We start from the raw sequence: 12,861 nt of genomic DNA, 5'->3' as shown, positions 1-12,861 counted from the left end.
GAGTCTTTAAATTGCAGAACGCTGGCCTACTTACTTGGCAACTATTCCTCAAACAACAACAAAATCCGGGTTTCGAGTCTTCCCAGAGATGGCTTAGCGTCCTCCTGCGTTGCCCAAGCAACGGCCCTATCCCGCCCCCCCTCGATAGGGAACAGCCAATCAGAGGGCTCCATCGGTGCATGCTCTCGCGCCGCCGGGTCCCGTTGGCCCCTGGGAGTTGTGGTTCTGGCGACAAACTCCACGCGCGCTGTCCCTTCGCGGCCGCCGTAGGCCGTAGAACTACAACTCCCGTCAGGCGCGGGCGGCGCAGGCGTGCTGGGGCTGCGCGGGGGTCCCGCGTGCGGGCAGCATGTCGGCGCTTGGTTGGGGCCGCCGCGCGGCGGGGCTCGGCCGGGCCCTGTGGCCCGCCGGCCGCCCCCGCCTCCTGGCCGAGGAAGGTAACGCAGGGGAGACCCGGATGCGACTCCGCGACAGCTGCCCCGTCCTCCCAACCCCTGCGGCCGTGACCTTTGGCTTTTCGGCCCCCGGGATCCAGCTACCCCCGTCCTTTGCCCTTTGCCTTGGGCGTTCTGGGGAACCCAGTGACTCGACCCTACTTTCACTCGCCCTTGGCCCACTGTCCTAACGAGGTCGGCAGGGCATCTTGACCTTTGACTCTTGGTTTCTTTTGGAACCCCCAACCCACTATTTACGATTTAGGGATTTTAACGTTTGAACTCTCTGTACCTTTAGTTGGAGAAACTCTTTTTCCTAGATCCAAAGCCCCAGTTTCCTTTTTTCTTAGCGTGTGATGTCTCTTTCACTTTTGACCTGTTGTTGTCTTTCCAGCGTGAGACCCGTGACCACTGACAGTTTCCACTGACTTTAGGGTTCTTTTGCTTTTGGATCCCGGATTCCTGTCCATATGAGGACCCCCACAACAACCCCCCCACCCCGCCCCCGCCCAGCCTACCCTTCAGCCTCCCTGGTCTCTCCTGCAGAGGCCTTTGGTGGCGTCAGGGGCCATAGAAGGAGCTCCTCTGCCAGCCCTTGTGAACAGGACCGCCGGAAGGACTGGGGCCATGCGGAGCTGCTGGAGGGTGAGTCTGACCTCCAAGGCTCGGGGCCTGAGCCCCTTCCTCACTGTCCCCCCGCCGGCCATGCTGCTGGGAGCCACCCCCCCTACTTCCTCACAGTAAACCCAGTGAGGTGGGGTAACTAACATGGTCCCACCTCTCTGGTGGTCCGAGGGCCTGCTGTGCTGATGGCGTGAAGCGTGTGCTGTGCGCAGTGGGTTCTTGGATCCCTCCTCCCCAGAACCCGCCAGGTGCTCACACTTTTCAGATGAGGTAGTCAAGGCCCAAAATTGTGGCCCAAGTCCTGGCGGCCTCCAGAGGGAGCTGGGGGCATCTGTTCTTTCTCACCACCTCACTATCCTCTTCCTCCCAGATGTCCACTGTCTCCTGCTTCCCTCCTGCCCAACGTCCCATGTGTGTCCGGCAGCCAGGAGTAGGGTGGGGGACCTTTAAAAAGAAAGACCTGATTTCAGGAAATGCCAAGCATACAGAAGTAAAGACACAAGAACCACCAGCTTCAAGAGGAGCCTTCTTTCATTTCTCACCCACCTAATTACTGTAAAGCAAAGCCCTGGTATCATTTTGCTCAACTGGAGAAAGTTTCTGGAAACTGAATCACTTCACGTCATTCTCCAGCCTAAAACCCTCCAACTGTCTCTTCTCTCGCAGAATGAACTCTAAACTCCCACTGAGGGCCACAGACCCCTCTGGGCCTTGGCCTGCCTCCTGGGGCTCTGCTGGCAGGGGCTTTGCACCTGCTTGTCCTGGGCACCTCCCAGGTCGCTGGGGTGTCTCTGCCCAAGGGAGGAAACCTGTGCCCGTGTCCCTCTTCTGCCTCGGTTCCTGCCCAGCCCTTTCCAGCCGGACAGTCCCCCGTGTGTGTTCTGAAAGCTCTTCTGAGTTTGGGCGCACCCTGGGGCCCGGGGCCACGCTGACTTTTCACTTGGTCTCTGCTTGGGACGGATGTTCATTGAGAGAGGCACGGGCAGAAGATGGGTACTCTTGGCCCTCATGTTCCCAGATTCTGTGTTTGTAGTCTCCTCCCAGCTGAAGTTTACTGAGGCACTTTCACGGTCGTGTGTAGATGTGTGTGGAGCAGCAGAAGCTGGAGCTGCCCGGCACCCACGTTCCCAGCTGAGGCAGTCGGGCGACACTGAAAACGGGTGTCCTTCTCAGGGCATATGTAGTGCCACGTTTTTGCATATCTGTGCATGTTTGTTGGTGGTTTTGCTGTTTGAAGTGGCCCCCAGGCATGGTGCAGTGTGCTGTCTAGTGTCCTGAGCTCAAGGAGGCTGTAGCAACCTTTGGAGAAAATACGTGTGTTAGCCCTGCTTTGTTCGGGAGAGGTCTAGCAGTGTTGGCCCCAAGTCGGAGGTGAATGAATCAACAGTACACACAAAATGAGGTGTTACTCAGAGAAAGAGGTTGTATGTTGATCTGTTGGTGGAAATGTGACCAGAGGCTCTCAGGAGCCCAGTGTTTTCCCAGGATCATTGATCCACTGTTCACCAGCTCCGTGTCTTGCAACTTCATAGAACAGAGCTGCTGCAGCTAACGGGAGCTGACTGTGAAGGGGCACAGAGCGGGGTGGGCCGTGGATTGGCCGGCGAATGCCTTCTAGGCAGCGGAACAGCAGGTGCAAAGGCCCTGAGGCCATCACAACTAGAGCAGACTGCGCAAGGGGGAGGGGCAGTGGTGAGGACAGTTGGGCAGTGGGGTACCTGGGTAAATTCTGAACGCAGAGCCTGGAGGGTGTGCTGACCAGCTGGGTGTTGGGGAGAGAGTTGTAGACAGGATTCCTGGTTAAACCCTGGAGGGACAGAGCTGCCAGTGGCAGGAAGACACAGAGGAGCAGTTTTAGGGATCACCAGGAGCTTGTTTGGGGCATTGAGTTTGGAGGCTCAGGTGCCGAGTGGGTGGGCGATGTGTGCATGCCAGGATGTTCAAAGGTGCTGGCAGACACGCAGGACTGAAGGCTCGGCTCTCCAGACAGCAGGTTCCCTGACATCCCTCCTTTCCCCACAGTGCTCCAGGCCAGGGTGCGGCAGCTGCAGGCTGAGGGCGTGTCCGAGGTGACTGTGAAGAGGGTGGATGTGGCTCTGGCCCCGGAGGCCAGCAGCGCCCAGTCCCCTGGGAAGGCCTGGGCCAGGGCAGAGGGGGCTGCCCCCAAGCTCAGTGGCCGCTGGGCGCAGAAGCTGGACAAGGAGCAGCGGCTGATGCAGAAGCGGAAGCAGCGGCTGGAGGGGAGGCTGCAGAAGCGTGAGCGGACGCTGGCCTGGCAGAGGCAGCTGCGTGTGGAGCCCCGGCTGCTGAGTGGGAGGCTGGCCAACCAGCTGCAGCGCTGGGAGCAGGGGGCAGCCCGGAGCCCCTGGGAGGAGCAGCTGGCCCAGCTGCTGCAGGAGGCCCCGCAGAGGCTGAGCGGCGACGCGGCCAAGGCCTCGGCGGTCAGGGGCTCCGACGTGCGGCTGGAGGGCCAGCGGCAAAGGCTCCTGTCCTTCTTCGAGTGCTGCCTGCTGACGGGCCACCTGCCCCTCGCCCACCATGTGCTGGTCACCCACCACAGCCGGTCCCGGCAGCAGCGGCTGCTCACGCTTGCCATGTACAACATGGTCATGCGCGGCTGGGCTCGCGAGGTGAGGGGCTGGGCTGGGGGGCTGTGCCCTGCGCCGTTTTCATACATCTTCAGACTCGTCACACACTGATCCCCCATGGGTTGCATGGGAAAGCATGAACTGGGCCCAGAGGAAGGTGTGGTGCCGCTTTTCAGAGCAGTTCCTTCTGGTGGCTCGTCTGGGCTCCGGTACGTGGGCACTGCAGACCTGCCTCAGGGCTGCGGCCTCGCGGTCGCGTCTGGCAAATCCTATCTGGGTCCAGAGGTGGGAGTCTTTTAATGCCTGTGCTCAGCAGCGAATGTCCCTCTGGACGCGGCTCTCTGTTCCCTGTGGAGCACCAGGGCTGCCCAGGGAGGTTGCTCGTGGGCCCCTGCAGGGAAACCCCGCCCACCCTGCCTGCTGAGGGGCTGCAGCCTCATCTGAGGGGCAGCAGGGGCGATGGCTGTGTGAAACAGAGACGGGAGGCACATGGCCGGGTGTGCGGCAGGGCCCCTGCTGTGCTGACTCGCACACGCAGTGCTGCCCGGAGCAGCCAGGTGGCCGGACAGTTGTGCGGGAGGCGTGCTCAGTGCCAGGAGTCAGTCTCCCTTGCCAGGAGCCCGGCCCTCCAGCTTCCCCCGCAGCCAGGCCTGCAACGGATGCGCAGTCCTGGTGCGCAGTCAGGTGACGAGACAAGCTTCCTGGGCGGTCGGGGCTGCTGACCACAGCCTGGGAGGCTGAGAACAGCAGAAGTTGGTTTTCTCTTAGTCCCGGAGGGCAGATGTCCGAGGTCAGGGTTGGAAGGGTCCCGTTCCCCTCGGAGGCTGCAGGGGAGGGGCCTTCCTGCCTCCCCAGCTCCCGGGGCTCCAGTGGCCGCAGCCCCCGATCGTGCCTCAGCCTCACAGCCCTGCTCTGGCTTGGCATCGTCTGAACTACGTCTGCAAAGACCCGCTTTCCCAACGAGGGCACCCTCTGAGGGCCCAGGTGGACGTGAGCTGGGGGGCCTGCCTGGCTTCTTGAGTGGCTGTTGCTGGGCTGCCTCCGGATCTGAGCTTCTGCCTCACCCTCGCCATACCACTCACTTCCCTCTGAGCTTGGCTTCGGCATTTGTGACGTGGGGGTGGGAGCCCTGCTCAGTGCTCCGGAGGAGTGAGGCCCGGAGTCTTGGGTGTCCAGCCCCACGTGTGTGTTCAGGAGAGGGACAGAGAGTCCCTGACAGTGTTCAATGTGTGTCTTCGTGGTGGTGGTGACATCACTACAGATATTTTAAAGATAGGGTAGCTGGGCTCATTCCAGGCCAGCGGCGTCCAGTAGAACTTTCTGTGACTTTGGATATGTCCTTCCTCTGCACCAGCCTCCTGGAGCTGCTGAGTGCTTGAAGAACTGAGTGTTTAACTAAATGACGGTGCGTGGCTGGTGACGGCTGGACAGGGCAGCCCCCCACCGCAGGTCATGCAGTCGAGCACCTGGGGACCCTGTGTGGCAGTGCCTCTCAGACGAGGGTGTGGGAGGACCTTGGGGGTTTTCTGGGGGTCTGTAGCATCACTCCTGAGCCTCTCAGGGCAGAGGAGAGGTTGCCAGGGAAGGAGGTGGGTGGAGGAGAAAACAGCGCAGCACCCAAGGAAATTGGTAGCAGGACGCCTGCGCTGAGGAGGGAGGCTCGGCCCCACCTCAGGAAATGCAGGAGAGGAGCAGGCTGACGGCAGGCAGAGCCCCCCCCCCCCCCCAGCAACCCTCCACTCCCACCAGGCCACCCCCAGGTCCTCACCCCTCTCTGTCCCACCAGGGCTCCTTCAAAGAGCTGGTTTATGTGTTCTTCATGGTAAAAGATGCTGGCCTCGCCCCGGACCTGCTGTCCTACGCGGCCGCCCTGCAGTGCATGGGGCGTCTGGACCAGGATGCCAGCACCATCCGCAGGTGAGTGGGGCTGGGACTCCTGGAGGCTCCAGTGGCTGCCTCGCGCTGAGCCCAGGGCCACCCCAATGTCCCCGCAGGTGTCTGAAGCAGATGGCCCAGGACGGGCTGCAGCTGCAGGGGCTCTTCACAGCCGTGCCGCTGGGTGAGGGGGAGCGGGCCGAGCTCTTGCGGGCCGTGCGCAAGGCTGAGCCCACCTTCAGACCCCCGCCGCCGCCGCCGCCGCCTGCACCCCAGCTCAACACCTCGCCGCTGCTTAGGGAGGTCTACGCTAAGGTGAGACCCGGGCCTGTGGTGAGGTCTCTCCTTGTCTCTCCTCGGGGGGATGCCCCCCACCTTCAGATACTGAGCAAGCCAGATGTGGCCAGCCCGGCCCTCAGCAGGGCCTTGAGGCTGGCAGGTGCAGGCACGGGGGAGGCTGCCCTGTGTTGTTCTGGGTTTCCACATGGAGACTTGGCTGCAGGCAGTGCTCAGGAGTGTGGCTGAGCTGGTGTCCCCGCCCTAGGACTGGACAGAAGCAGAGGACTGGGGAGACCCTCACCCACTTCCCAGGGCAGAGAAGAGTGACGCCCGGATGTTCCTTGTTGGAATATAAGTCTTCTATGTTCACCATTTAAAGTATAATTCAGTCTCTTTTTTTAGTACATTGATCTCTGTAATCTCAGAACATTCCATCACCCCAAAAGAAGCCTTGTCCCCATCAGCAGTCACCCCAGCCCCTGACAACCAGGAACCCCCTCTCTGCCCCTGTGGAGTGGCCTGTTCTGGACGTTTCACATCCAAGGAGTCACACGCTGTGTGTCCTTCTGTGTCTGCTCCTCTCACTGAGCACCGTGCTCTCGGGCTATGTCCACGTGGGAGCGGGCGTCAGGACTTCTGTTCACAGCTGAGCGATGCTCCCGTGTGTGGATGGACACTTTGTTTATCCATCACCTGTTGCCAGACACCTCAGTTTCTGTTTTTTGACGTTGTGAATCCTGCTGCTCTAGACATCTGTGTGCAAGTCTTTGTGTGAGTGTGTACTTTCGGTTCTCAGTGTATTGGGTTTTGCTATTTTTAATTTACCTGTTTTTGGATGGGTCTCACACACAGTTCCAAATTTAAAAAAAAAAAACAAACAGCAGCATCCAGGGACCTGAACTGTCTCCCTGGGCTGTCCTGCCCGCCCAGCGAGGCCACGCAAATGCCTTTAAACCAGCCTAGTCTCTGAAATGCTGTTCTGCACCCTGCTCCCCCCACCACCCAACTGGGAAAAATGGATGAGCCCGCTGGGGGGTGGTACTAGGACGCAGAGGGTGGGCAGCTGCTCTTCGGGACCTCTGGTGTGGACAACTTTTGCCCCAGGGGTCCCTGGCTGAGAGGTCAGACACATGGGCCTCACCATGAGCCTTGGGCACCAGCAGGGCTGCCCTGTGTCCTACCCGAGGCTGCACCTGCCCCTAAAGAAGCTGCAGGACCTCTTCCAGCAGCAGCTCCGTGTGGAGTTGGCCACCACTGTCACCGTGCAATCCGTGGAGAAGGCCCAGCCGCCTACCGAGGAGGTCCTGCATGCGGTAAGGGGCTGGGGGTGTGGTCCGCACCAGGCTGAACTGGGCACCTCCTGGGCAGGATCTCACTGTCTGCCAGGCTGGGTGGGTGCTGTGGTGACTCCGCGTGTGTTCTCCCCACCCCCACCCCCTGCAGCGGAAGACCTTAGCAGATCTGCGCGCCACGTGGGAGACAGCGCTGTACCAGGAGCTACAGGAGACCAAGGCCAGCGAGGCCCGTGCTGCCCGTGAAGGCCGCCCCTCGCTCTTCCCATACCTGTGCCTGCTGAGCGAGAGGGAGTTCGTGGGGCTGTTGCTGCAGGTGTGCGCACGGGGGGCTGTGTGCGCGGGGCTTAGGACAGAGTGTGCGTGGGGCTTACAGCCTTGCTTTCTAGACCCTGCAGGCGCTGCCTGCGCAGGGAGAGTCGCTTCTCTTCCTGGCTCATGAGCTGGGTCTGCGCGTCTTCAACCGGCACATCGTGCAGAGGAAGCAGCTCAGCAAGCAGGTGCAGGTGCTGGAGCAGCACTACATCAAGTACCTGCACCTGCTGGCCTCTGACACTCAGGTGAGGCCGGGAGGGGGTGGCTGGGGAGCTCGGCTGGAGAACCTGAGGACTTGAGCAGAGCTGCTGTCCCCACTCCCCTCCCTCGGGCAGCCTAGCGTGCCCCAGACTCTGCCTCAGTCTCCTCATCTAACATCGGGAGAGCAGTCGTCTCACCTGGGGGTGGCGGGTGTCCAGTCTGTGCTGGGCTCTCAGCCCCTGACCCACCCTCCTGCCCACAGGTGGCAGAACGCTGCCTGCCACGGCAGTGGTGGGAGGCGCTGGGGATGCCTGAGGCCCCGCATGAGCAGCCCTGGCCCGTGTCTGTGCTGGTGCAGCTGGGCAAGCAGCTGGCAGAGGTGCTGGTGCAGGCGGTGCAGATGCCCGGCAGCCTGGCGGCGCCCCGGGGCCCTGGCTCACTCATCCCGGTGCTCTACCACGTGTACTCGTTCCGCAGCTTCCGCCAGGTGGGTGAGGTGGAGGGGCCTGGGATGCGGCTGTGGGCTCGGGGTGGGGCGGGCTCCTGCCGGGGTCCTGGTGGGCCATGGCCCCTCTTAGGGTCAGGGCATCTGACAGGACCCTGAGGCCCTCCTCCACTTGTGCCTTGGGGGAGACTGGCCTCCTGACCGTCTCTGCCCGCCCTGCCCCTAGATCGGGATCCTGAAGCCGCACCCAGCCTTCACGCAGCTGCTGGAGGCCGCGGCAGAGCGCACGCTGACCTTTGAGTCGACCGAGGTGCCCATGCTGTGCCCCCCGCTGCCCTGGACGTCGCCCCACTCGGGCGCCTTCCTTCTGAGCCCCACCAAGATGATGCGCTCGGTGGAGGGCACCCAGCAGCACCAGCTCCTGCTGGAGCGCTGTCCCCCTGCCCAGCTGCATGGTGCCCTGGACGCCCTGACCCAGCTGGGCAACTGCGCCTGGCGCGTCAATGGGCGCGTGCTGGACCTGGTGCTGGAGCTCTTCACCGACAAGGGCTGCCCACGCCTGGGCGTGCCCGCCCCGCCCTCTGAGGCCCCCCGGCCTCCCCAGGGCCGCCAGACCCCCAAGAGTGGCCTGCTGCCCGACCTCTCGCCGGCAGACAAGGCGGAGATGCGGCGAGAGCTGGCCCGCCGCCTGAAGGTGGCACGGGAGATGCAGAGCCTGCGCGCTGACGCGCTCTGCCGCCTCTCGCTGGCTCAGCACCTGCGGCACCGTGTCTTTTGGCTGCCACACAACATGGACTTCCGCGGCCGGACCTACCCCTGCCCACCGCACTTCAACCACCTGGGCAGCGACCTGGCCCGTGCCCTGCTGGAGTTTGCCCAGGGCCGCCCTCTTGGCCCTCATGGCCTCGACTGGCTCAAGATCCACCTGGTCAACCTCACCGGCCTGAAGAAGCGGGAGTCGCTGCAGGCGCGCCGGGATTTTGCAGACCAGCTGATGGAGGACATCCTGGACTCAGCTGACCAGCCCATGACGGTAGGGCGGGCCCCGACGCCCCGCTCCCCAGCTGTCTCTCCTGGCCACTTCGGCACCCACCTTGGACTCCCTCCAGGGCGTCTCTCAGGCCAAAATCTGTCACCTGTGCCCCCACTTCTTCCCCTGGTGTCCTTTTTCCTGGCCTCTCCCTCTGCCCCAGGCCGTCTGCAGCTCTGCCATCTCCTGCTCCTCGGGACCCCCCAGTCCAGGTCCACCAACCTGGGCCTGGGGCTGCTCCTCCTGGGCTGCTGCCGCCTGTCCCACCCCAGTCTGTAGCTCCTGTCCTCCCTCGCTGTCCAGGGGGCTCCATCCTGGCCTCCTTGTGCTCTCAAGTCCCCTGGGCCCACCCAGCTCCCATCCATGCCCTGCTCTGACCCCACCAGGCCCAGATACCCAGGCCTCACCCAGCCCGCCTGCCCTCCACAGGGCCGGAGGTGGTGGATGGAGGCGGACGAGCCCTGGCAAGCTCTGGCCTGCTGCATGGAGATCGCTCGGGCCACACGTGCCCCCGACCCTGCCGCCTACATCTCCCACTTCCCTGTTCACCAGGTGAGCTGGTGGGACCCTGGTGTGGAGTGTGCCTAGCCCACATGGGCCAAGGTCCCGCAGGACTGTGTGGGTGTCCAGCTCCTGCAGGTCCCACTCTGCTGGCTGGAGTTCCCGCTGGGATCCAGCCACGCAGCTGGTTCAAGCACAGCCCCAGCCCTCTGCTCCTCGGTTCTCCTTTGTGGTGGGCTCGCACGCACCTGTTGGCATTGGGGTCCAGGGAGCTCTTACCGTGAACAGAGCTGGGGAAGCATGGGAGCTCCGGCTCGAGCTGCAGACTCTCCCGCCGGCCTGGCCCGGACTCCTCACTCTCCACCCTTGTCCCCCACCAGGATGGTTCCTGTAATGGCCTGCAACACTACGCCGCCCTGGGCCGGGACAGCGTTGGGGCCGCCTCCGTCAACCTGCTGCCCTCGGACCTGCCGCAGGACGTGTACAGCGGAGTGGCTGCACAGGTGGGTGTCATGGTTCCCCCACTCATTCTTATCCCCGAAACCTACTGGTGCCTGTCTTGTGAACATCTGGGCACTGCAGAGCTGACAGCCGTGGCCTCCAACTGTCATGACCAGACTTCCTAGGGGAGGTGTCAGAGGGGCGAATGGTGAGGCCCACAGGAAGAGAAGGGGCGGGGTGGGGCACTGGGTGAGGCCGGGGCCCCGCCCACTGACCCCCGCCGCCCACGCAGGTGGAGGTGTTCCGCAGGCAGGATGCTGAGCAGGGTGTGCGCGTGGCCCAGGTGCTGGAGGGCTTCATCAGCCGCAAGGTGGTCAAGCAGACGGTGATGACTGTGGTGTACGGGGTCACCCGCTACGGGGGCCGCCTGCAGATCGAGAAGCGCCTCCGGGAGCTCCACGACTTCCCCCAGGTGCGTGGCGCACACTTGCTGCACCTCTGCAGTTGGCTAGGCCTCTGGGCGCAGGCGACTCCGAGGGAGGGGCTCTTCTCCCCACACCGGCGGGTCCCCTAGAGGGACCCGTGGGAGCGAGCCAACCCCCTCCAAGGGTGTGGGGACATTCCTGCGAGGTCACTGGCCTAGGGCCTTCAGGGGTTATGGAGGGAGCCTGGGCCCCGCCCATCAGTCTCCCTCCCTCTCAGGAGTTCCTGTGGGAGGCTTCGCACTACCTGGTGCGCCAGGTGTTCAACAGCCTCCAGGAGATGTTCTCAGGCACCCGGTCCATCCAGGTCAGTCCTCGGTGCCCTCCGCGGACATGGGTCCCCCACAGGCTTCCCTAGACCCGGCCCCGCCCTGATCCCAGTGCCTGTTCCCTCAGCGCTGGCTGACCGAAAGTGCCCGGCTCATCTCCCACACGGGTTCAGCTGTGGAGTGGGTCACTCCCCTTGGCATTCCGGTCATCCAGCCCTACCACCGCGACTCCAAGGTCATGGTATGTGCAGCCCCTGCTCCCATCCCCGCCCCACCCTGGCAGGGCAGGGCTCATGTCCCCCTCTCCTCCCACCCCACCCTGCAGATCAAAGGTGGCATCCAGAGCCTTACCTTCAGCAGCAGTGGGGACACCAGCCAGTGAGTGCAGGACGGCGCGGGGCAGCACAGGGGCCAGGCCGGGCAGGGCTCTGGGCTGGGATGCCTGACTCAGTGCCCCCACCTCTAGGAAGCCCAACACGCTGAAGCAGAAGAACGGCTTCCCCCCCAACTTCATCCACTCGCTGGACTCCTCACACATGATGCTCACGGCCCTGCACTGCTACAGGTGCGCCCCGCAGTCCCAGCCCCAGCCCCCACAGGCGGGGAGCCCCCACTGTGAGCCGTAGGGTTCTAGGTGCCGAGTTGCACTCAGTGGGGAGGCTGGGTCCTGCAGGTGGGTGCTGCCAGCCAGGGACAGGGTTGGCAGGCCAGGCCAGTGCCCTCCAGCAGGCGAGGACCCCAGCCGTGTGGGCCTGTAGGATGTGGTGCCCAGAAGAGGCTGCAGGCCGGGGAGGCCAGGTGGGCCTGGGAGCGGCTGCCTGGGTAGGGGAGGGCCCGTGGCTCAGAGTATGAAGCTGACGTTCACTGGGTCAGGTGTGCTGTATGGCCTGCTCTGGGGGGCTCCAACATCATCCTGATGTGTTTGGCTCTGCTCTGGGCAGGCAGAGGTGTCTGGGTTTCTCTTGAGACTCTTGGGGGTGGTGGATCAGGGGGTGATGGGGCCAGATGTCACAGTTCTGTTAGAAACAGTTGCTAATGTGGGGGGCGTGGGTTCACTAAGATTTCCTGGCTCAGGGACCCCTGGGGAGAGCCATCCCTTTACAAGGAGCTGAGAATCTGGGCAGCAGCTGGCAGGGGTGGGTGAGGAAGCAGAGATGCTTCTTAAGATACGAACCTCTGACCTGTCTGCTGAAGGGGCATGTGGCACACAGTTGCTGGAGCCCACAGGAGTTGGGGGTAAGAGGAGGGTGGGCATCCCGGGACTGTGAGCACCCCCCAGCTGAGCGGGGAGGGGGACTGAAGTGAGAGCAGGGCCAGGGCTTGGCCATCTTCACGGAGTCCCTCCCTCCTGCTGCAGGAAGGGCCTGACCTTCGTCTCAGTCCACGACTGCTTCTGGACCCACGCGGCTGATGTCGCGGTCATGAACCAGGTGCAGCCCTGCCCCCCATAGTCGTGAACACCCCTGGTCTTGTGGCCCTCACCCCATGGGGCCCTGGGCCGCCAGGCTCACCCCGGGTATTGGGGCGATGACCCTGCCTGAGCAGGGAAGCCCAGCCTCTCCCTGCCCCTGGGGCCCTGGTTCCTGGCTTCTGACACCCGTTCCCCCTAGGTGTGCAGGGAGCAGTTCGTCCGCCTGCACAGCCAGCCCATCCTCCATGACCTGTCCAGGTTCCTGGTGAAACGGTTCTGCTCTGACTCCAGGTGATGACCCCCTCCGCCAACCCCAGCCCATTCTTGGTGGCCCCACCCCTCCTATCCCACCGGAGCCTCACTGTGACCCTGCCCTTGGCTTCAGGGTCTCCAAGAGCGTCTGGGTCTCCCGGCTGCTGGACACGCTGCTGTCGGTGCCCAAGACAGGTAGGGCTGCGGCCGGAGGCGGGGCACTTCAGGCGGGTGGGGGGCGGGGCCTTCCTCAGGGCCCGCCCCACGGCCGCCCTCTGCTCCGCAGGGGCCTTCGACCTGGAGCAGGTGAAGCGCTCCACGTACTTCTTCAGCTGACGCAGGACACCTCAGTCCCCAGGGCCCAGCGGCTCGCAGGCCACCTGTACCATAGTGTAAATAAAGCTCCATCTGCCATCTCGGGA

At 63.3% G+C, this 12,861-nt stretch overlaps 1 protein-coding gene across 2 annotated transcripts; it reads left to right on the top strand.

Moving 5' to 3' along the window:
* The first annotated feature begins 320 nt into the window (after window positions 1-320).
* Window positions 321-12,853, top strand: POLRMT (RNA polymerase mitochondrial). 2 transcript variants are annotated; one of them, XM_031436841.2, is made up of 21 exons: window positions 321-437; window positions 981-1,079; window positions 3,081-3,688; window positions 5,433-5,563; window positions 5,641-5,836; window positions 6,964-7,113; window positions 7,244-7,408; window positions 7,482-7,652; window positions 7,871-8,095; window positions 8,280-9,086; window positions 9,513-9,635; window positions 9,965-10,087; window positions 10,318-10,497; window positions 10,728-10,814; window positions 10,904-11,017; window positions 11,102-11,154; window positions 11,243-11,341; window positions 12,134-12,206; window positions 12,387-12,478; window positions 12,573-12,634; window positions 12,726-12,853. In XM_031436841.2, the coding sequence occupies exons 1-21, from the start codon at window positions 350-352 to the stop codon at window positions 12,773-12,775; spliced, it is 3,696 nt and encodes a 1,231-aa protein (XP_031292701.2). In that variant the 5' UTR covers window positions 321-349; the 3' UTR covers window positions 12,776-12,853. The 2 variants fall into 2 exon arrangements, with proteins under 2 accessions (XP_031292701.2, XP_031292700.2); XM_031436840.2 differs by having other exon boundaries at window positions 6,961-7,113.
* Window positions 12,854-12,861: the final 8 nt, after the last annotated feature.

The sequence above is a fragment of the Camelus dromedarius genome, chromosome 27 (genome assembly GCF_036321535.1).
Source record: "Camelus dromedarius isolate mCamDro1 chromosome 27, mCamDro1.pat, whole genome shotgun sequence".
NCBI classification, from domain to species: Eukaryota; Metazoa; Chordata; class Mammalia; order Artiodactyla; family Camelidae; genus Camelus; species Camelus dromedarius.
The sequence above is the reverse complement of the archived record's forward strand: the minus strand, read 5'-3'. Positions and strand labels throughout refer to the sequence as shown.

Excerpts from the sequence above, each read along its gene's own strand:
- POLRMT (XM_031436840.2), top strand. The coding sequence starts at position 350 with ATGTCGGCGCTTGGTTGGGGCCGCCGCGCGGCGGGGCTCGGCCGGGCC. Across the intron at positions 3,689-5,432 it reads TGCGCGGCTGGGCTCGCGAG|GGCTCCTTCAAAGAGCTGGT; the intron begins GTGAGGGGCTGG and ends CTGTCCCACCAG. Across the intron at positions 12,635-12,725 it reads GCTGTCGGTGCCCAAGACAG|GGGCCTTCGACCTGGAGCAG; the intron begins GTAGGGCTGCGG and ends TCTGCTCCGCAG.